Consider the following 22,164-nt stretch of genomic DNA (forward strand, 5'->3'; position numbering starts at 1 on the left):
CTCCAGCCTGGGCGACAGAGCAAGTCTCCATCTCAAAAAAAAAAAAAAAAAAGCAAGCAACTCTCTTCTTTCTCAGTTCATCTGCATCTCGTTATTGAGCACAGAGAATAAGCAGCCCAGTCCTCGGTTTGGTCTGGGAACAAGGGTGCAAGGAAAGCAGGTAGGGTTCAGGCCAAGACCAAAATGAGAGAAGGAAATGTGATCTGCAGAGGGTTTGGGGTTGTGAAAATAAGTCTGAGCAAGGAAGAACTGAGCCCATTTCTTTGAAGTGTGTGTTTTCCAGAATGGCCATTCCCTGCTTTTCACTTTCATAAACTCACAACTGAATTCTGATCTTTTGCACAATGCGAGGCTGACAGGGCACACACCCACATACCCACCACCCACTGACTAAGCCTCCCTGGCCCCCTTCATTCTCCTCCTGGGCTGCACACCCCTCCCGACCCCCTCTCCTCCCCTACCGTCCCCTCCTCTCCCCTGCCCTTCCTTCCCTTTCCCTTCACTTCCTTTTTCCTTCCTTTCTTTTCTTTCTGATGGAGTCTCCTTCTGTCACCCAGGATGGAGTGCAGTGGTGCCATCTCGGTTCACTGCAACCTCCACCTCGCAGGTTCAAGCTATTCACCTGGCAATTTTTTTTTTTTTTTTTGAGACGGAGTTTCACTCTTGTTGCCCAGGCTGGAGTGCAGTGACGATCTCGGCTCACCACAATCTCTGCCTTCCAGGTTCAAGCGATTCTCCTTCCTCAGCTCCCCAAGTAGCTGGGACTATAGGCGCTTGCCACCACGCCTAGCTAATTTTTTGTATTTTTAGTAGAGACAAGGTTTCACTATGTTGGCCAGGCTGCTGGTCTCGAACTCCTGACCTCGTGATCTGCCCACTTTTGCCTCCTAAAGTGCTGGGATTACAGGCGTCAGCCACTGCGCCCGGCCATTTTTTTTTTTTTTTTTTGTATTGTTAATACATGGTTTCACCATATTGCCCAGGCTCGTCTCCAGCTCTTGACCTCAAGTGATCTGCCTGCCTTGGCCTCCCAAAGTGCTGGGATTACAGGCATGAGCCACCGCACCCAGCCTGTTTTTCCTTATGTCATACATAACACACAGGAGGCCGGGTGTGGTGGCTTAAACCTGTAATTCCAGCACTTGAAGCGGGCGGATCACGAGGTCAGGAGATCGAGACCATCCTGGCTAACACGGTGAAACCCTGTCTCTACTAAAAAAAATACAAAAAAATTAGCCGGGCTTGGTGGCGGGCGCCTGTAGTCCCAGCTACTCCGGAGGCGGAGGCTGGAGAATGGCGTGAACCCGGGAGGTGCAGCTTGCAGTGAGCCGAGATCGCGCCACTGCACTCCTGCCTGGGGGCCTGAGCGAGACTCAGTCTCAAAACAAACAAACAAACAAACAAACAAACAAAAAACACCACAGGAGGAAAGCAGAGACGCTGCTGGTGTCTTACTCACAAACTGGGATTGAGGGTGTTTGTCTCTAGCAACTGAATAACGGGGTGAGAAGCGGTTAAATAACCTGCAGGGGGCAGCAGAGCCCGAGGCCAATGACGCCCCGCTGAGGCCAGTCTGGAGTTTGCAAAAGGAGGGAAAGGGAGCTCCCCTGGGGGCTTCCGCGGAAGCCGGACCTTCCTTGAGGGTGGCCTCCAGCTCCAGAAGGAGTGTGGATTCTGGGAAGTTGCAGAGATGCGTTTGTGGATTCTGTCCTATCTGGGGTTGTACCTCTGAAGCCTGGAGCTATTTTCTGGGCAGTGTTTTGGTTTTGGCGTGCACAGGGTCGCTGGGGACAGACTGTAATTTATATATATGAAGAAAATCTGTGAAAGTCAGGCTCAGAGAACAAATTGGGTTGTGTTATGAACAAAGGGTTTCTAGAGTTGACTTTATTTATAAAGTCAGAATGTCAGAGTGTTCGAACCGGAGTGAATTCATCTCGTGTTATGCGCGTCCGTGTGAAGAGACCACCAAATAGGCTTTGTGTGAGCAATAAAGCTTTTTAATCACCTGGGCGCAGGTGGGCTGAGTCCGAAAAGAGAGTCAGGGAAGGGAGATAAGGGTGGGACCGTTTTATAGGATTTGGGTAGGTAAAGGAAAATTACAGTCAAAGGGGGGTTGTTCTCTGGCAGGCAGGAGTGGGGGTCACAAGGCACTCAGTGGGGAAGCTTTTTGAGCCAGGATGAGCCACGAAAGGGAATTTCACAAGGTAATGTCATCACTTAAGGCAAGGACTGGCCATTTTCACTTCTTTTGTGGTGGAATGTCAGCAGTTAAGGTGGGGCAGGGCATTTTCACTTCTTTTGAGATTCTTCAGTTACTTCAGGCCATCTGGGTGTATACGTGCAAGTCACAGGGGATGCGATGGCTTGACTTGGGCTCAGAGGCCTGACATCTTGAATAGAGGCTGGGTAAAATAAGGGTGAGGCCTACTGGGCTGCATTTGCAGGTGGTTAGGCATTCTTAGTCACAGGATGAGCTAGGAGGATGGCAGGACTGGTATCACAAGATACAGGTCATAAAGATCCCACTGATAAAACAGAGTGCCCACCAAAACCAAGATGGCGACGAAAGTGACCTCTGCCACCCTGGGCAACACGGTGATACCCCATCTCTACAAAAAATACAAAAATTAGCTGGTTGTCGTGGCCTGCGCCTGTAGTCTCAGCCACTCGGGAGGCTGAGCTGGGAGGATTGCTTGAGCCCGGGAGGCAGAGGCTGTAGGAAGGCAGAGAGGCTGCAGTGAGCTATGATTGTGCTGCTGCACTCCAGCCTGGGTGAGGGAGTGAAACTGTCTCAAAAAAAAAAAAAAAAAAGAAAAGAAAAGAAAGTGACCTCATGTGGTCCTCACTGCTTATTATACACTAATTATAATGCATTAACATGCTAACAGACTCTCCCACCAGCGCCATGACACTTTACAAATACCATGGCAATGTCCAGATGTTACCCTATGTGGTATAATAAGGGGTAGGAACCCTCAGTTCTGGGAATTGCCTGCCCCTTTCCCAGAACACTCATGAATAATCCACCCCTTGTTTAGCACATAATCAGGAAATAACTATAAATATACTCTGTCAAGCAGACCATGCTGCTGCTCTGCCTATGGAGTAGCCATTCTTTTGTTTCTTTATTTCTCTAATAAACTTGCTTTTACCTTATGGACTCACCCTGAATTACTTCTTGCATGAGGTCCAAGAACTCTCTTTTGGGGTCTGGATTGGTACCCCTTTCGGGTAATAAGATGAAACTGACTCCAGGTGAGAGTTTCCTGCTAATGAAAATGAAGGTGTGAGGCCGGGCGCGGTGGCTCAAGCCTGTAATCCCAGCACTTTGGGAGGCCGAGACGGGCGGATCACGAGGTCAGGAGATCGAGACCATCCTGGCTAATATGGTGAAACCCAGTCTCTACTAAAAAATACAAAAAAACTAGCTGGGCAAGGTGGCGGGCGCCTGTAGTACCAGCTACTCGGGAGGCTGAGGCAGGAGAATGGTGTGAACTCGGAAAGCGGAGCTTGCAGTGAGCTGAGATCCGGCCACTGCACTCCAGCCTGGGCGACAGAGCGAGACTCCATCAAAAAAAAAAAAAAAAAAAAGAAAAGAAAATGAAGGTGTGGAGAGGAGGGAGAGTTTCCACACTGTGAGGAGAAGATGGGTGTATGTGAGGAAGCCTTGGCCATGCCTCATCCCAATTCCTGCCCCACTGCAGGATATCTGTCTCTTCCTCCTGGAACAGGCATGCTTGACCTGTTTCCCCTCCTGCACTGAGACAAGGGGATGGCTTTGTTGGGGTGATAGACTCTTGGCGTCCTAAAGGTTTGCTGAAAACTAATTGATCTGAGGCAGATTGATTAATAGAAAAGAAGGCATGCAAATGTATTTAACATGTATACATGGGAACCTTCAGAATGAAGACCCACCCAGCTATAAAAGAGAAGATTATATAGCAACCTGAGGTCAGTAAATTAGGTTTAGTAGCAAGACAGCTTAGTAGAGTGAGAAAGGAAGAGGCTTGGCTAGAAAATTAGCCAGCCACTAAACCTGGCTAATTTTTGTACTTTTAGTAGAGATGGGGTTTCTTCATGTTGGCCAGGCTGGTCTCGAACTCCTGACCTCAAGTGATCCACCCGCCTCGGCCTCCCAAAGTGATAGGATTGCAGGCGTGAGCCACCACGCCTGGCCCTAATCTATTTACTTATCTTTATCTTTTTAGTAGAGAGCTGGTCTCACCACGCCCAGCCACTTTTTTTTTTTTTTTTGAGACAGTGTTTTGCTCTTTTTGCCCAGGCTGGAGTGCAATGGTGCGATCTCAGCTCACTGCAAGCTCTGCCTCCCAGGTTCACGCCATTCTCCTGCCTCAGCCTCCCGAGTAGCTGGGACTACAGGCGCTCGCCATCACGCCCAGCTAATTTTTTTTTGTATTTTTAGTAGAGATGGGGGTTTCACCATGTTAGCCAGGATGGTCTCGATCTCCTGATCTCGTGATCCGCCCGCCTCCGCCTCCCAAAGTGCTGGGATTACAGGAGTGAGCCACCGCGTCGGGCCAGCCGAAGGCAAATATTCAAAGTAAAGGTGGGAGGGAGGGACCAAGCTGACCTTGGAAAGTGTGGCCAGAACCGGTCACTTTGACTCTGCAGCGCCAGTTTACCCAGGGCTTCTGCTGTCACTCAGGGAAGGGGGCGGAGTCTAGACCCCTATCCAATCAGGGGCGCTGGGGCGGGGCCCTGCCACTGTCCTCCAGGGAAGAGGAGATTGCATTCCCGCTCTCTTCACTCCGAGAGCTGTTCGCGCCTGTTAAGGTATGGGTCTTTCCTGCTCTGAGAGGGACCAGTTACTTCCGCCGTAGCTGCTGTTGCTCTGTCGACTGCAAGGTGAGCTGCACTATTCGCGGGACCTTTAGAGAGGACGCCGGGATACCTCGAAGCTCGGAAATGGTGAGCACGCTGGGCTGGGGGGTCCCAAGGCGAAAGGAGGGGCTGGGTGGAACCGAGAGGAACCCGCTGTGGCGGGGCCCAGGCCTTCCTGCAGCGACGCTGGGGTCCGGACACAGTCCCCCTGGCGCAGCTCGGTCCTCCGTCTCCTCGGCCGCTGGGTGGGGCTGGGCCGGCAGCCGGGACCCCGGGCGTCCTGTCAGGTCCCTGCGCGGCAACTGCGGTCCCAGCCCCGGCCCCGGCCCCGGCCCCGGCTCCCTGTCTGAGCAGCTCCGCGCCCGCAGCCCCGCGTCTCCGGTGGTTCAGGGACCACGGAAGGGTCATGGGGGGATCCCGCCTCGGGTGTGGGGTTCGTGTGGAAGGAGCGGTGGCCTGTGGGGTCCCCAGTTCCTTTTTTTTCTCCAGTTAAAAATTAAACGGAGGCACTGTTAAAAAATGAGAGTTTCTTTTAGCAAACAGCGATTAATGAATGAGAAACTCCCAGTCCTGGCTTGTGGTTTGGTAACGGAAAAACCCAAACCGTGTAGAATAAGTTTATTCTGAGCCGAATAGGAGAGACCTCCGCTGAGGGAAACACAACCCCACGAAGCCCGGAGTAAGCGGTCCCGAGGCAGCTCATGACAGTTTGGTTTTATTCATTTCAGGGAGACAGGAATTGCAGGAGAATGATGCATCAGTGCCGGGAAGGTGTAAGTTCCTTTGGCCGAAAGGCGGGACACATGGAAGCGGGGTTAGAAGGCACAGGTGGTTGGAGGGATTCTGTGGGTGGCGGTGGGTTGAGAGTGTGTGAAGCTTTGTCTAAAATTTGGAGGCTGTAGGAAGGAGGGCTGTTATCTGCCACGTGACTCCATCCCAGTCCCTGCTCCCTTCCCCAGAAGACCTGTTTTTGTTTACCAGATTTTATTTTTTTGAGACGGAGTCTCGCTCTGTCGCCCCAGGCTGAAGTGCAGTGGCGCCATCTCGGTTCACTGCAACCTCCGCCTCCCGTGTTCAAGCGATTCACCTGCCTCAGCCTCCAGAATAGCTGGGACTACAGGCGCCAGCCACCACGCCCAGCTAATTTTTGTATTTTCAGTAGAGACGGGTTTCACCATATTGGCCAGGCTGGTCTCGAACTCCTCGTGACCTTGTGATCCCCCACCTCGGTCTCCCAAGGTACTGGGATTACAGGCGTGAGCCACCGCGCCCGGCCAATTTTTGTAGTTTTAGTAGAGACGGAGTTTCAGGATATTGGCTAGGCTGGTCTCTGCCACGTGATTCCATCCCAGTCCCTGCTCCCTTCCCCAGAAGACCTGTTTTTGTTTTACCAGATTTTATTTTTTTGAGACGGAGTCTCGCCCTGTTGCCCCAGGCTGGAGTGCAGTGGCGCAATCTCCGGCTCATTGCAACCTCTGCCTCCCGGGTTCAACGGATTGTCCTGTATCAGATTACAGGCGTGAGCCACCGTGCCCGCCCCAGGCCTTTAAAAATTTTCTTTGCAAGAGGTTTTCATTTCTTTTCGTATTTAAAAAAGTGAATTTAACATTTCCAGCTTCAGAAGATGTGATGGCCATGGAGTCTTTGTGTGAGAAAAGTAAGAGGGAAGTCAGTCTATAATGAAATCAATCCTTAAGAGGGGAGGGGTCTTTCATGACTTGCTTCAGTAATTTAAAATATGTTACAAAACAATATAGGTAAGAAAGAAAGCTAATCTGTAATCAGAGAATGGACCCTTCCCTGGCTGGCTCTGTTACCACTGCCTGTCAGGTGTCTCAACCCTAGAATCGCATTCCTTTAAACCTCAAGATAATTTAGAGTTCCAGCAGCTTAAATGTTTGAATCACCTATTTTCACAGTCTGTACAGGTGAAACTTTTGGTTATGTAATCAGAGATTAATTGCCTGGTTAAGCCTAAATTCCATTTCCCTATAAATTAATCTTTAGTGATATTGTTTCCTCAGGCCACAGATTAGAAATTTATGTGAGGCCGGGCGCGGTGGCTCACGCCTGTAATCCCAGCACTTTGGGAGGCCGAGGCGGGCGGATCACAAGGTCAGGAGATCGAGACCATCCTGGCTAACACGGTGAAACCCCGTCTCTACTAAAAATAGAAAAAATTAGCCGGGCGCAGTGGCGGGCGCCTGTAGTCCCAGCTACTCCGGAGGCTGAGGCAGGAGAATGGCGTGAACCCGGGAGGCGGAGCTTGCAGTGAGCCGAGATTGCGCCACTGCACTCCAGCCTGGGCGACAGAGCGAGACTCCGTCTCAAAAAAAAAAAAAAAAAAAAAAAAAAAGAAATTTATGTGAATTGGATTTGAATTTGACTTCAGTATGCTTGTGGAGGGTCTTAGTGTTCTATAGCCAGTTCAGTTTAATTGCTTATTTATTTATTTTTGAGACAGTCTCTTTCAGTCTCTTTCTGTTGCCCAGGCTGGAGTGCGTGGCCCAATCTGGGCTCACTGCAACCTCCGCCTCCCGGGTTCAAGTGATTCTCCTGCTTCAGCCTCCCAAGTAGCTGGGACTACAGATGCATACCACCATACCTGGCTAATTTTTGTATTTTTAGTAGAGACAGGGTTTCACCATGTTGGCCAGGCTGATCTTAAACTCCTGATCGCAGGTGATCTACCTGCTTTGGCCTCCCACAGTGCTGGGATTACAGGCATGAGCCACCGCACCTGGCCAAAATTGGATGTTTTAAAATTGGATGCCATGTCAGTAAGAATATAAATACTCAGGAACACCACCCAGGAAAATGAATAGTCCTTGGGCAGTTCTGGCTTGTTTCTTTGATGTCACTTAACTGTGACACACAAAGGTGGTCAAAGTTTTGATTCTGTTGGTTATTTTTTTTCCTTTTTTTTTTTGAGTCAGAGTTTCTCTCTTGTTGCCCAAGCTGGGGTGCAATGGTGTGATCTCAGCTCACTGCAACCTCCACCTCCCGGGTTCAAGCGATTCTTCTGCCTCAGCCTCCCGAGTAGCTGGGATTACAGGCATGTGCCACCACGCCTGGCTAATTTTTGTATTTTTAGTAGAGACGGGGTTTCACTAGGTTAGCCAAGCTGGTCTTGAACTCCTGACCTCATGCTCTAACCACCTTGGCTTCCCAAAGTGCTGGGATTACAGGCGTGAACCACTGTGCCCGGCCTGTTATTATTTTTTTCTTTTTCCTTTTTTTTTTTTTTGAGAGGGAGTCTTGCTCTGTCGCTCAGGCTGGAGTGCAGTGGCGCCATCTCTGCTCACTACAACTTCTATCTACCAGGTCCAAGCGATTCTCCTTCCTCAGCCTCCCAAGTAGCTGGGATTACAGACACCTGCCACCACGCCTGGCTAATTTTTGTATTTTTAGTAGAGATGGGGTTTTACCACTTTAGCTGGGCTGTTCTTGAACTCCTGACCTTAGGTGATCCATCTCCCAAAGTGCTGGAATTACACACATGAGCCACCTCACCCAGCCTTCTTTTTGTTATTCTTTGTAGCTGCATTATCTTTTTTGTTCTTTTTCTTTTTTTTTTTTTGAGATGGAGCCCCCTCTGTCACCCAGGCTGGAGTGCAGTGGCATGATTTCGGCTCACTGCAATGTCTGCCTCCTGGGTTCAAGCGATTCTCCTGCCTCAGCTTCCTGAGTAGCTGGGCTGCAGGTGCCTGCCACCACGCCCCGCTACTTTTTGTATTTTTAGTGGAGACGGGGTTTCACCATATTGGCCAGGCTGGTCTCAAACTCCTGACTTTGTGCTTTGTGATCCACCCACCTCAGCCTCCCAAAGTGCTGAGCCACTGCGCCCAGCCTTTTTTTTTTTTTTGAGACAGAGTCTTGCTCTGTCGCCCAGGCTGGCGTGCAGTGTGTGATCTTGGCCCACTGCAATCTCCACCTCACAGGTTCAAGTGATTCTCCTGCCTCGGCCTCCCGCGTAGCTGGGATCACAAGCGCCCACCACCAAGCCCAGCTGATTTTTGTATTTTTAGTAGGGATGGGGTTTTACCAGGTTGGCCACGCTGGTCTCGAACTCCTGACCTCAGATGATCCACCCACGTCCACCTCCTAAAGTGCTGGGATTACAGGCGTGAGCCACCTCGCCAGGCCTGCCATATTTTCTATTATCACAAAGTAGAATTTTTGGCTGTTTGGAGTTTCCAGTAACTTGGTGTTGCAATTAATGTACCTTTCATGTTATACCAAAAGGGTTTGTTTCTGATTTTTTGCCTCATTCTGTTGCAAACATGCCACTGTGTTGAGTCATGGGTCGCCCAGTTTACTTATGCATTTCACTACTTAATGGGTTTTGGGTTTACAGTTTAGTTTTTGACCTTAGTGACAATGTCATGGTTGGCTTTTTTTTTTTTTGCCATATGAAAATGCCACATAAATTTCTCACATATTGGGGGAAAAGTCACTGGGTTGTAGATTATGGATAAATTCCAATATAAAAGATAATGCCAGCAGAGTGTATGTACGGATCAACCATCTAGCCTTTCATGTGTGTGTCTTTATTTTTGTGGTTTACCAACACTTGGGATTATCTATTAGTAGAGACGGTGTTTCACCATATTGATCAGGCTGGTCTTGAACTCCTGACCTCAGGTGATCCACCTGCCTTGACCTCCCAAAGTGCTGGAATTACAGGCATGAGCCACCATGCCAAGCCCAGTTTAGGTTTTTCTATTCACGTAGTTTCCCAGAAAGGTTTCTGTTCATGAGGTTTTGTTTTAGTTATGACTCTCTTATCAATTAGAATTTTTTTTTTTTTTTTAACCGACAGAGTTGGCTCTGTCACCCAGGCTGGAATGCGGTGGCATGTTTTTGGCTCACTGCAACCTCTGCCTCCTGGGTTCAAGTGATTCTCCTGCTTCAGCCTCCCAAGTAGCTGGAATTACAAGAGCCCATCACTACACCTGGCTAATTTTATTATTTTTAGTAGAGATGGGGTTTTGCCATGTTGGCCAGGTTGGTCTCAAACTCCTGACTTCAGGTGATCCGCCCACCTTCGCCTCCCAAGGTACTGGGATTTATAGGTGTGAGCCACCATGCCCAGCCAGACTCTTATCAGTTGGATTAATAAAGCCCCTTGCAAAATCCATTTTTTTTTGTTTTTGGCTTCTGCTACTGGAATCAGAACAAAACCCACTTTCTAGTCATCACAAAGGTTAAACTTTGTGAACAGGTATTTTCAAGAATATGCAGCCTTAGGGCTGCTAATGTTAACTTTGTTTTGCTCATGAATTCAAAGGAGTTTGTTATGACAGGTGCTGCAGATCCATACTTCAGACATTAAGGGCAGTCCAGGCAGCACGCCTTTCTCCCTGGACTCACCAGAAACACACATTTTCCTATTCTGCTGTTGCTTTACCCCATCCAGAGTTCAATTCTAGCATCAAAATTGTTTTCTGTAAAAAAGTGAGTGTAGACGGAGAGTAAGGGGTCTGATGACCAAGTCATGGAATAAATGTTTGGAGTCCACACACCATAGCATCCTGAGAACTTCCTAGGAACAGGGTGTAGGAACCCAGTGCTGTCAGCCTCACTCATCCTCCTGTCTACATGTGGGATATTTCAGGATTCGGTGGCCTTTGAGGATGTGGCTGTGAACTTCACCCAGGAAGAGTGGGCTTTGCTGGATCCTTCCCAGAAAAATCTCTACAGGGAAGTGATGCAGGAAACCTTGAGGAACCTGGCCTCCATAGGTAAGAATGACAGTATTACTTCCCTTAGTGAATTAAAGAACAGGTGTTTCTAGTTCATCAGTGCTGTTGAGTGATTTGGAATATGGTCAGGGAATACTTTCAATAAATAAGGCACAGGTGCAATGAGCCATGGACATAGAAACAAGTAACCTTTTTTATAATTTTATACTAATTCAGGACTTTTTCTGGGTTCACATTTTAGGAAAAAAGTGGAACAACCAGTACATTGAAGATGAGCACCAAAATCCTAGGAGAAACCTAAGGTAACTGGCACTTACAAGAGAAAATAATGTCTCTGTAGATGATCTTAGAATGGAAGAAAATGTTAAAAAGAAGCAAGCATAAGAAATAAACCTAGTTCCAATGTATTTATTCTTAGAAAAGCTTCCCTAGAAACATATAAAGTGTGACATGGCTTATATGTATAATCCAGCCCTTTTGGAGGTCAGGATGGAAGATCACTTGAACCTGGGAGTCTGAAGTTGCACTGATTCATGATGGCATCACTGGAGGGCAGCCTGGGACACAGGGTGAGACCCTGACTCAAAAACAAACAGACAAAGACAGTATTTATAAAATAATTTACTTTAAAATAGCATTTAAAAGCCGGACATGGTGGCTGACACCTGAAATCCCAGCACTTTGGAAGGCTGAGGTAGGTGGATCACGAGGTCAAGAGATGAAGACCATCCTGGCCATCATGATGAAACCCCGTCTCTACTAAAAATACAAAAAATTAGCTGGGCATGGTGGTGTGTGCCTGTAGTGTCTTGGGAGGCTGAGGCAGGAGGATTGCTTGAACCTGGGAGGCGGAGGTTGCAGTGAGCCGAGATCACGCCACTGCACTCCAGCCTGGCAACAGAGTGAGACCTGGTCTCAAAAAAATAATAATAATGAAAATAAAGCATTTAAAATTCCTGTATCAATATTATCTTTTTTGATAAGAGATATGGCTGGGCCATCTTTTATAACATGTGCTCCATTCATGTTCAGACAGGACAGAAAGCCTATACTTTGCTGGGCACAGTATTTTTTTTATTATTTATTTATTTATTTATTTATTTTGTTTTTGTTTTTTTTGAGACGGAGTCTTGCTCTCTGGCCCGGGCTGGAGTGCAGTGGCCGGATCTCAGCTCACTGCAAGCTCCCCATCCCGGGTTTATGCCATTCTCCTGCCTCAGCCTCCAGAGTAGCTGGGACTACAGGCGCCCGCCACCTCACCCGGCTAGTTTTTTGTATTTTTAGTAGAGATGGGGTTTCACCGGGTTAGCCAGGATGGTCTCGATCTCCTGACCTCGTGATCCGCCCGTCTCGGCCTCCCAAAGTGCTGGAATTACAGGCTTAAGCCACCGCACCTGTCCTCACGGTATTTTTTTTTTTTTGAGACGGAGTTTCGCTCTTGTTGTCCCGACTGGAGTGCAATGGCGCGATCTCTGGCTCACCGCAACCTCTGCCTCCTGGGTTCAAGCAATTCTCCTGCCTCAGCCTCCCGAGCAGCTGGGATTACAGGCATGTGCCACTACACCCGCTGATTTTTTTTTTTTTTTTTTTTTTGAGACAAGAGTCTTGTTCTGTCGCCCAGGCTGGAGTGCAGTGACGCAATCTCAGCTCACTGCAAGCTCCGCCTCCTGAGTTTACGCCATTCTCCTGCCTCAGCCTCCTGAGTAGCTGGGACTACAGGCACCCGCCACCTCGCCCGGCTAGTTTTTTGTATTTTTTAGTAGAGATGGGGTTTCACCGTGTTAGCCAGGATGGTCTCGATCTTCTGACCTCGTGATCCGCCCGTCTCGGCCTCCCAAAGTGCTGGGATTACAGGCTTGAGCCACCGTGCCCGGCCTGATTTTGTATTTTTAATTTTTAGTAGAGATGGGGTTTCTCCATGTTGGTCAGGGTGGGCTCGAACTCCCAACCTCCAGTGATCTGCCTGCCTCGGCCTCCCAAAGTGCTGGGATTACAGGCGAGAGCCACTGCGCCTGGCTAACTGGGCACTGTTAAAAACGCAAGTGCAATACTTGCAAACGAATTAAAATTAGTGATAAACCCATTACAATGTCCTTTTCATTGTTCACAGAAGAATTATAAAAGAGAGACTCTCTGAAAGGAAAGAAAGTCATCAGCATGGAGAAGTTTTGACACAGGTTCCAGATGACACATTGAAGAAGAAAATTCCTGGAGTAAAATCACATGAAAGCAGTGTGTGTGGAGAAATCGGCATGGGTCTTTCATCTCTTAATAGGCACCTGAAAGCCTTTAGTTATTCCAGTAGCCTTTCAATACATGGAAGAACTCACACTGGGGAAAAGCGTTATGAATGTAAGGAATGTGGGAAAGCATTCAGGTTTCCCAGTTCTGTTCGTAGACATGAAAGAATCCACTCTGCAAAAAAACCCTATGAATGTAAGCAATGTGGGAAAGCATTATCTTATCTTATAAGCTTTCAAACACACATGAGAATGCACACTGGAGAGAGACCTCATAACTGTAACATATGTGGGAAAGCCTTTTTTTCTCCCAGTTCGTTAAAAAGACACGAGAAAAGTCACACTGGAGAGAAACGCTATAAATGCACACAATGTGGTAAAGCTTTCAATTGTCCCAGTTCCTTTCAATATCATGAAAGGACTCACAGTGGAGAGAAACCCTATGAGTGTACACAATGTAGGAAAGCCTTCAGATCTGTCAAGTACCTGCGAGTACATGAAAGAAAACACACTGGAGAGAAACCCTATGAGTGTAAGCTGTGTGGTAAGGGCTTTATTTCTTCCACTTCCTTTCGCTATCATGAAAAGACTCACACTGGAGAGAAACCTTATGAATGTAAGAAATGTGAGAAAGCCTTCAGTTTTGTCAAGGATCTTCGAATCCATGAAAGGACACACACTGGAGAGAAACCCTTTGAATGTAAACGATGTGGGAAAACCTTCACTTCTTCTAACTCCTTTCACTATCATGAAAGGACTCACACTGGAGAGAAACCCTATGAGTGTGAGCAATGTGGGAAAGCTTTCCGATCTGCCTCAATCCTTCAAAAGCACATACGAACTCACACAGGAGAGAAACCCTATGGATGTACGCAATGTGGGAAAGCCTTTAGAGTTGCCTCACAACTTAAAATGCATGAAAGGACTCACACAGGAGAGAAACCCTATGAGTGTAAGCAATGTGGAAAAGCCTTCATTTCTTCCAATTCCATTCGTTATCATAAAAGGACTCACACTGGAGAGAAACCTTATAAATGTAAACAATGTGGAAAAGCCTTCATTTCTTCCAACTCTTTTCTCTATCATGAAAAGATTCACACTGGAGAGAAACCCTATGAGTGTAAGCAATGTGGGAAAGCCTTTAGATCTGCCTCAGCCCTTCATAAGCATGTAAGGACTCACGCTGGCTAGAAACTCTGTGGATGTAAGCAATATGGTAAAGTCCTTAGATGGGACTCAGAACTTCAAATGCATGGAAGGACTCACTGCAGAGACACCTGTAATCTCAGCATTTTGGGAAGCCAAGGCAGGAAGATTGCTTAAGCTGAAGAGGTCAAGACCAGCTTGGGCAACATGGTGAGACTTCATTACATAATAAAATAAAATAGGCCAGGTACAGTGACTCTCACACCTGTAATCCCAGCACTTTGGGAGGCGGAGGTGGGCAGATCACCTGAGGTCAGGAGTTCAAGACCAGCCTGACCAACATGGAGAAACCCCATCTCTACTAAAAATACAAAATTAGCCAGGCATGGCAGGTGCCTGTAATCCTAGCTGCTTGGGAGGCTGAGGCAGGAGAATCACTTCAACCTGGGAGGCAGAGGTTGCGGTGAGCTGAGATTGCGCCATTGCACTCTAGCCTGGGCAACAAGAGTGAAACTCTGTCTCAAAAAATAAGTAAATAAAGTGAAATATACATATTTACATTTTGTATATAAATATGCATATATATTTAAACATAACTATTTAAAATGCATAAGTAAAATATATAGGATATTTATATACATATATTTATATATGTATTTGTCTGTGTGTGTGTGTGTTTTGGGAGACACCCAAAACACCCAGGTTGAAGTGCAGTGGTACAATCATAGTTCCCTGTAGCCTTGAACTCTTGGGCTCAAATGATCCTCCTGCCTTAGCCTTCTGAGGAGCTATGACTACAGACAGGTACCACCATTCTTAGCTCATTTTTTATTCCTTTCATAGAGACAGGTTCTCATTCCATTGCTCAGGCTGGTTGTGAACACCTAGCTGTGAGCAATCCTCCCACCTTAGTATCCAAAAGTGCTAGGATTACAGCTGTGAGCCACTCTACCTGGCTGATAAACATATTCTGAAAAGTTAACTTTATGCTATCTGTGAAGGTATATATCCTGAGGATAAAACAGTTTTGATTTTAAAGAAGGAAACTACTTATTTCCTACATGAAAGTGAGGAAGATGTGGGAGAAAGCCTGTCTATTTCCAGCCGCGACCAGAACCCCGGGGGTGGAGGACAGAACTGTGATCCAGTTGCCTTGCCCTGGAAAGCAAGGCATTTACACTGGGGTTTGAAGTCATGTGGAAAAAGCCTTTTATTGCAGGGTTCCAATCAAGGAGGACCACACAGGTATAGTCTTAAATCCTGACCTCCCCAACTGGATTGCAGGCAGGGATTTTTAGAAGCAGGAGTAAGTTTTAGGACTGTAGATGCTATACACAAAATAACAAATGAATACATGGAGATTACTCATTGGTTTATGCTTGAAAGGGTGGGATATTTTAAAGCTGGGGCTTATAGGTCATAGGTAGATTTAAAGATTTCCTGATTTGCAATTGGTTAGGGAAGAACAACTTTGTTTAAAATTTGGGGGTCAGCAGAAAAACGTTACCTGGGTAGAGGAAGTGACTTCAAGTCCTTCAGGAAGAAACCTAAAACAAAGGAGGATAATTAGAGTACAGTCTTCACTTCTGCTTTATCTAGTGTCTAATTACCAGGGAATGCCTTTAGTGGGGGCCCAAGACTTTGAATGACAATTTAGAGACAAATTCAAAGGTGCTATCCTTAGCTTTTTTGCCTAGTTTGTTTTGTTTGAGACAGTCTCCATCTGTCACTTAGGCTGGAGTGCAGTGGCTTGATCACTGCTCACTGCAGCCTACATCTCCCAGGCCCATGGGATCCTCCCATCTCAGCCTCCCGAATAGCTGGGACTACAAGTGTGAGCCACCACACCCATCTAATTTCTTTTTTTTTTTTTTTTTGAGACGGAGCCTCGCTCTGTCGCCCAGGCTGGAGTGCAGTGGCACGGTCTCGGCTGGGATTACAGGCATGCGTCACCACGCCCGTTTACTTTTGCATTTTTAGTAGAGATGGGGTTTCACCATATTGGCCAGATTGGTCTCAAACTCCTCACTTTGTGATCTACCTGCCTTGGCCTCCCAAAGTGCTGGGATTACGGGCATGAACCACCGCACCTGGTCACACCCACCTAATTTCTTAATTTTTTGTAGAGACCTGGTCTCCCTGTGTTGCCCACGATACTCTGGAACTCCTGGGTTCAAACAGTCCTGCCTTGGCCTCCCAAAGTGCTGAAATTACAGGCTTGAGCCACTATAACTGCTATCTAGTTTTCATGGAAAAACAAATATTTCTGAAATTTTAACTTTTTTGGCTATTGTGTTAGGCTATTATTGTTTTCTTGTTTAATAAATTGCATATTTATTCCTGGGACTAGTTTGGTATGTGGAATTTATTTCTTCTTTTTGAGACAGAGTCTCGCTCTTGTCGCCCAGGTTGGAGTGCAGTGGCGTGATCTTGACTCACTGCAACATCTACCTCCTGGGTTCAAGCAATTCTGCCTCAGCCTTCTGAGTAGCTGGGACTACAGGCGTGTGCCACCATGCCTGGCTGAATTTTATACTTTTATTTTTATTTTTTTGAGATGGAGTCTTGCTCTGTCACCAGGCTGGAGTGCAGTGGCGCGATCTCGGCTCACTGCAACCTCCACCTCCCTGGTTCAAGGGATTCTCTTGCCTCAGCTTCCTGAGTAGCTGGGACTACGGGCGCACACCACCACACCTGGCTGATTTTTGTATTTTTAGTAGAGATGGCATTTTACCATGTTGGCTGGGATGGTCTTGATATGTTGACCTTGTGATCTGCCTGCCTTGGCCTCCCAAAGTGCTGGTATTACAGGCATGATCCACCACTCCCGGCCTGTTTCTTTTTTGTTTTTTTTTTTTTTTTGAGACAGAGTCTCGCTCTGTCACCCAGGCTGGAGTGCAATGGCACAATCTCGTCTCACTGCAACCTCTGCCTCGTGGGTTCAAGCAATTCTCCTGCCTCAGCCTCCCGAGTAGCTGAGATTATAGGCGCTCGCCACCACACCTGGCTGATTTGTTTGTACTTTTAGTAGAGACGGGGTTTCACTATGTTGGCCAGACTGGTCTCGAACTCCTGACCTTGTGACCTACCTGCCTCGGCCTCCCAAAGTGTTGGGATTACAGGCGTGAGCCACACTCCTGGCCAAATTTTTTTTTTTTAAGACGGAATTTTGCTCTTTTGCCCAGGCTGGAGTGAAGTGGTGTGATCTTGGTTCACTGCAACTTCCGCCTCCTGGGTTCAAGCGATTCTCCTGCCTCAGCCTCCTGAGTAGCTAGGATTACAGGTGCCCACCACCACGCCCAGCTAATTTTTGTATATTTATTGTTGCCATGTTGGCCAGGTTGGTCTTGAACTCCAGACCTCAGGTGATCACACCTGCCTTGGCTTCCCAAAGTGCTTTGGTTAGAGGCATGAGCCACCGTGCCCTGTCATATTTAGGCACTATTAATTTTGTAAAACATCCAGATGTGATGTCATGTGTCTATGGTCACTGCTTGTCAGGAAGCTAAGTCAGAAGGATTACTTTAGCATGGGAGTTTAATGCTGCACTGTTCCCCAGCCTGGACTAGGTAGGAAGATCTTGTCTCTAAAAATAAATAGCTCACGCCTGTAATCCCAGCACTTTGGGAGGCCGAGACGGGTGGATCACAAGGTCAGGAAATCGAGACCATCCTGGCTAACACTGTGAAACCCCGTCTCTACTAAAAAAAATACAAAAAATTAGCCGGGCGTGGTGGCGGGCACCTGTAGTCCCAGCGACTCCGGAGGCTGAGGCAGGAGAATGGCATGAACCTGGAAGGCGGAGCTTGCAGTGAGTGGAGATCGCGCCACTGCACTCCAGCCTGGGTTACAGAGCGAGACTCTGTCTCCAAAAAAAAAAAAAAAAAGAAAAAGAAAAAAATAAATAAACGAATAAAATTTTAAAATAATCAAAAAGTAGAAATGAAAGCTGGGTGTGGTTGCTCACACCTGCAATCAATCCCAGCACTGTGTGGGACGTCAAGGTGGGCAGATCGCTGGAGCCCAGGAGTTTAAGACCAGCCTGGGCAACATAGTGAGAATTTGTATCTACAAACTAATACAAAAATTAGCCAGTTATGGTGGCATGGGCCTGTGGTCCCAGCTACTCAGGAGGCTGAGGTGAGAGGATTGCTTGAATCCAGGAGGTAGAGGTTGCAGTGAGCTGAGATCACGCTAGTGCACTCCAGTCTGGATGACAGGTGAGACTCTGTCTCCAAAAAAATAAAAAATTAAACAAATAGAAGTGAAAATTAAGCTACTGAAAAGAAAACTTGCTATACAACGTAAGTCTTCTTTGCCCCTGCGTGACCTCATTGGCCTAGCTATGTTCCCATTTATATTCAGTTTTTCATAAGGGAAATAACAATTGCTTAGCTACCTTTGGAGGACGAAAAAGTGTCAGTGGAAGTAGCAATGTACCTGGCAGAACATTACCAGAGGGAAGAAGTATTTTTTTTTTTTTTTTTGAGACGACATCTCGCTTTTGTACCCTAGGCTGAAGTGCAGTGGCACGATCTCGGCTCACTGCAACCTCCACCTCCTGGGTTCAAGTGATTCTCCTGCCTCAGTCTCCCAAGTAGCAGGGATTACAGGTGCGTACCATCATGCCCAGCTAATTTTTTGTATTTTAAGTAGAGATGGGGTTTCACCATGTTGGCCAGGCTGGTCTTGAACTCCTGACCTCAGGTAATCTGCCTGCCTCAGCCTCCCAAAGTGCGGGGATTATAGGCATGAGCCACTGCGCCCAGCCTTTTGTTTTTTGTGTTTTGTTTTTGTTTTTTTAAGATAGAGTCTCACTCTGTCACCCAGGCTGGAGTGCAGTGGCGGGATCTCAGCTCACTGCAGCCTCCACCTCCCAGGTTCAGGTGATTCTCATGCCTCGGCCTCCTGAGTAGCTGGGACTACAGGTGGGCACCACCACACCCGCCTAATTATTATTATTATTATTATTATTTTTTTGAGACGGAGTCTTGCTCTGTCACCCAGGCTGGAGTGCAGTGGCCAGATCTCAGCTCACTGCAAGCTCCTCCTCTCGGGTTCACGCCATTCTCCTGCCTCAGCCTCCCGAGTAGCTGGGACTACAGGCACCCGCCACTTCGCCCGGCTAGTTTTTCTTTTGTATTTTTTAGTAGAGACGGGGTTTCACCGTGTTAGCCAGGATGGTCTCGATCTCCTGACCTTGTGATCCACCCGTCTCAGCCTCCCAAAGTGCTGAGATTACAGGCTTGAGCCACCGCGCCCGGCCTTTTTTTTTTTTTTTTTTGAGACGGAGTTTTGCTTTTGTTGCCCAGGTTGGAGTGCAATGGCGCAATCTCGGCTCACCACAACCTCCGCCTCCTAGGTTCAAGCGATTCTCCTGCCTCCCGAGTACCTGGGATTACAGGCATGCGCCAGCATACCCAACTAATTTTGTATTTTTAATAGAGACGGAGTTTCTCCATGTTGGTCAGGCTGGTCTTGAACTCCCAACCTCAGATGATCTGCCCACCTCAGCCTCCCAAAGTGCTGCGATTACAGGCGTGAGCTACTGCGCCCAGCCCATGCCCAGCTAATTTGTGTGATTTTAGTAGAGATAGGGTTTCGCTGTGTTGGCCAGCTTGGTCTTTAACTCCTTACCTTATGTGATCTGCCTTCCTTGGCCTCCTAAAGTGTTGAGATTACAGGCGTGAGCCACTGCACCTGGCCCTCAGAGTGGAAAGTTCTTTAGATCACATTATTGCTGTACTCAGTTTCCATGGCTGAGGATATAATGCTGTCAGTTAAATCAATAGGGAATGGCACTTCCACTTGAGGGAACAATTAGTAACCCTTCAACGACTTGTCCTTTTCCAGTCATTTAGTGTCTGTATGTGAATTCCAACATCATTGGTGCCAGCAGCTAAAATTATGATTCCATATCTGAAGTCACCTTTGCAAAAAGTATAACATAAGTCTACCTTGTCTCAGAGTGACCCCATCAACCTAGCCATGTTTTTATCTTTGCAGTCTTCCATAAGGGAAGTAATTGCTTAGCCACATTTGGAGGAGGAAAAAGTGGCAGTGGAAGTAGTAAGGTGCCTGGCAGGACTTCACTAGAGAGAAGAAGCAGAGTGGGAACATTCTTTAGATCACATATCATTGCTATACTCAGTTTCCATGGCTCAAGAAATAGTGCTTTCAGTTAAATCAAGAGTGCCACTTCTACCTGATGGAACAGTTAGTAAATCCTCAACCAATTATCCTGTTCCAGTGATTTAGTTGCTGTATATACATTCCAACATAAATGTTGCCAGGAGCTAAAATTATGACTACATCTGAAAACTCCTTTGCAAGAATTATAACAGTGAAAATGATGTCAGTGAAAGAGATCAGATCTAAGCAACTCCACGTTTTCTTTAGCCTCCAAGCTACCCCTGTTCATTCCTGGTTATAGGTCTTACTAATATTAGAAGGAGTTTAGTTTAGCTTTAAAGCAAAAGTTGTAACTGCCGCTTCCCAGAAGAAATCATCTCCTTGCTTGGGAACCAGATTGCCTTTGTAAAACTAAGAAATTAGCCACAAGATTAGAAATTATGGTTCAGGAAATATGCGGCCAGAGGACACAAGATTCCCAACCTTGCCACTTGCTCCTGTGGATAATATTGTTGTAAGACCTAAGATTGGTGTTTGAGGTATTTGAGACCCTTCATTCTGATGGATTAGCTGGCATCACACAGACCAATAAACTGGCTCACCTGCTCCAGTGGCCCCTAGCCAAGAACTGACTCAGTGCAAGACGACAGCTTAGACTCCCTGTGATACATCCTTTTCGCGACCAATCAGCATTCCCTATTTTCCAGCCTCCTGCTCACCAAATTATCTTTAAAACCCCCACCCTCGGCCGGGTGCGGTGGCTCACACCTGTAATCCCAGCACTTCCATAGGCCGAGGCGGGCGGATCATGAGGTCAGGAGTTTGAGAACAGCCTGACCAACATGATGAAACCCTGTCTCTACTAAAATACAAAAATTAGCCGGGCGTGGTGGGGCGCGACTGTAATCCCAGCTACTCAGGAGGCTGAGGCAGGAGAATCGCTTGAACCCAGGAGGCGGAGGTTGCAGTGAACCGAGATTACGCCACTGCTGTCCAGCATGGGCGACAGCAAGACTCCATCTCAAAAACAAAGCAAAACAAAACCTAGCCTCCCAATTTTTAGGGAGGCAGAATTGAATAAAAATAAAAATCTGGTCTTTCATTTAGCCGACTCTATTGCAATTCCCTTCTTTTCCTTCAGAGACAGGGTCTCACTCTGACACCTAGGCTGGTAAAATCACAGCTCACTTTGGCCTCGACCTTTCTGGGCTCAGGCGATCCTGTCATCTCAGCCTTCCAAGTAGCTGGGACTACAAACATGCACCACCATGCCCGACTAATTTTTGCATTTTTTGTAGGGGCGGGGTTTTGGTATGTTACCCAGGCTGGTCTCAAGTTCCTGGGCTCAAGCAATCTGCCCTCCCGGCCTTGACTTCCCAAAGTGGTGGGGTTACAGGCATGAGCTACTCCCCCGCACAAGCTAAAGTTTCTATTCAACAGTACCCTATGGCGGGGTTTCCCAACCCCGGTCCATGGCCTGTAAGAACCAGTCCGCACAGCAGGAGGTGAGCGGCTGGCGGGCGAGCCAGCAGGCATTATCGCCAGAGCTATGCTTCCTGTCAGATCAGCAGAGGCATTAGTGCGTCATAGGAGCCCGAACCCTATTCTGAGCTGCGCATGCGAAGGATCTAGGTTGGGTTTGCCTTACGAGGATCAAATGCCCGATGATCTGAGGTGGAAGTTTCATCCCGAAACTATCTGCTCCGGTAGGAGAACTGTCTTCCACGAAACCGGTTCTGGTGCTAAAAAGGTTACAGACGTCTGGCTTAAAGAATCTATCGCAAAAAAAAAAAAAAAAGAATCTATCGCTAGATCCTGTCAAACCGGTTCTCAGAGCCCCGTTACCAAGGGCTTCTACTGTCACTCACGGCTGAGGGGGCGGGGCCCGGCGCCTCGTCCAATCAGGGGCGCTGGGCGGGGCCCTGCCAACTGTCCATCTGGGAGGGCTAAGGCCTTGCTCTCCTCCAGGCGGCGAGCTGAGGTTGGGAACCTGGCTTTCCCCTCCCAGAGGGTTCAGGTGCCTCTGCCATAGCTTCTGTTGCCTGTGCTGTGACCCGCACTGGCCGTGGGAGTCACCTGAAAGGCAAGAAATGGTG

The 22,164-nt window shown here is 47.6% G+C and overlaps 3 protein-coding genes across 13 annotated transcripts in view; 2 read left to right on the forward strand and 1 right to left on the reverse strand.

The window, feature by feature from the left end:
* Positions 1-3,590: 3,590 nt before the first annotated feature.
* ZNF878 (zinc finger protein 878) lies at positions 3,591-15,437 on the forward strand. 3 transcript variants are annotated; one of them, XM_073016919.1, is made up of 5 exons: positions 3,591-4,932; positions 5,574-5,618; positions 10,463-10,589; positions 10,792-10,852; positions 12,661-15,437. In XM_073016919.1, exons 1-5 carry the CDS (start codon positions 4,930-4,932, stop codon positions 13,979-13,981), a joined length of 1,557 nt encoding a protein of 518 aa, XP_072873020.1. In that variant the 5' UTR covers positions 3,591-4,929; the 3' UTR covers positions 13,982-15,437. The 3 variants fall into 3 exon arrangements, with proteins under 3 accessions (XP_072873020.1, XP_072873019.1, XP_072873021.1); XM_073016918.1 differs by having other exon boundaries at positions 3,591-5,618; XM_073016920.1 differs by lacking the exon at positions 5,574-5,618.
* Positions 10,939-22,164, reverse strand: part of LOC103233952 (uncharacterized) — an 82,272-nt gene continuing 71,046 nt past the window's right edge. For 2 of the 7 annotated variants that reach the window (XM_073016915.1, XM_073016909.1), the window contains exons 5-7: positions 21,717-21,843; positions 15,444-15,483; positions 10,939-11,127 (exon numbers count right to left, since the gene is read on the reverse strand). The gene's annotated coding sequence lies outside the window, so the exon portion shown is untranslated. Of the gene's footprint in view, positions 11,132-15,443; positions 15,484-19,573; positions 19,696-21,716; positions 21,844-22,164 lie in introns of all 7 variants that reach the window. The other 5 variants (XM_073016911.1, XM_073016913.1, XM_073016912.1 and 2 more) reach the window with 5 other exon arrangements.
* LOC103233949 (uncharacterized) overlaps positions 21,878-22,164 on the forward strand; it is a 30,428-nt gene continuing 30,141 nt past the window's right edge. The window contains exon 1 of one of the 3 annotated variants that reach the window (XM_007995356.3): positions 21,878-22,161. In XM_007995356.3, coding sequence (XP_007993547.1) covers positions 22,159-22,161 — 3 coding nt within the window. In that variant the 5' untranslated portion in view covers positions 21,878-22,158. The remainder of the gene's footprint in view (positions 22,162-22,164) is intronic. The other 2 variants (XM_007995357.3, XM_073016917.1) reach the window with 2 other exon arrangements.

Source organism: Chlorocebus sabaeus, chromosome 6 (assembly GCF_047675955.1).
Source record: "Chlorocebus sabaeus isolate Y175 chromosome 6, mChlSab1.0.hap1, whole genome shotgun sequence".
In the NCBI taxonomy this organism is placed as follows: domain Eukaryota; kingdom Metazoa; phylum Chordata; class Mammalia; order Primates; family Cercopithecidae; genus Chlorocebus; species Chlorocebus sabaeus.

Coding starts and splice junctions, on each gene's coding strand:
- ZNF878 (XM_073016918.1), top strand. CDS start 5,547: ATGACAGTTTGGTTTTATTCATTTCAGGGAGACAGGAATTGCAGGAGA. Junction 5,619..10,462: donor TGCATCAGTGCCGGGAAGGT/GTAAGTTCCTTT, acceptor GGGATATTTCAG/GATTCGGTGGCCTTTGAGGA. Junction 10,853..12,660: donor AATCCTAGGAGAAACCTAAG/GTAACTGGCACT, acceptor CATTGTTCACAG/AAGAATTATAAAAGAGAGAC.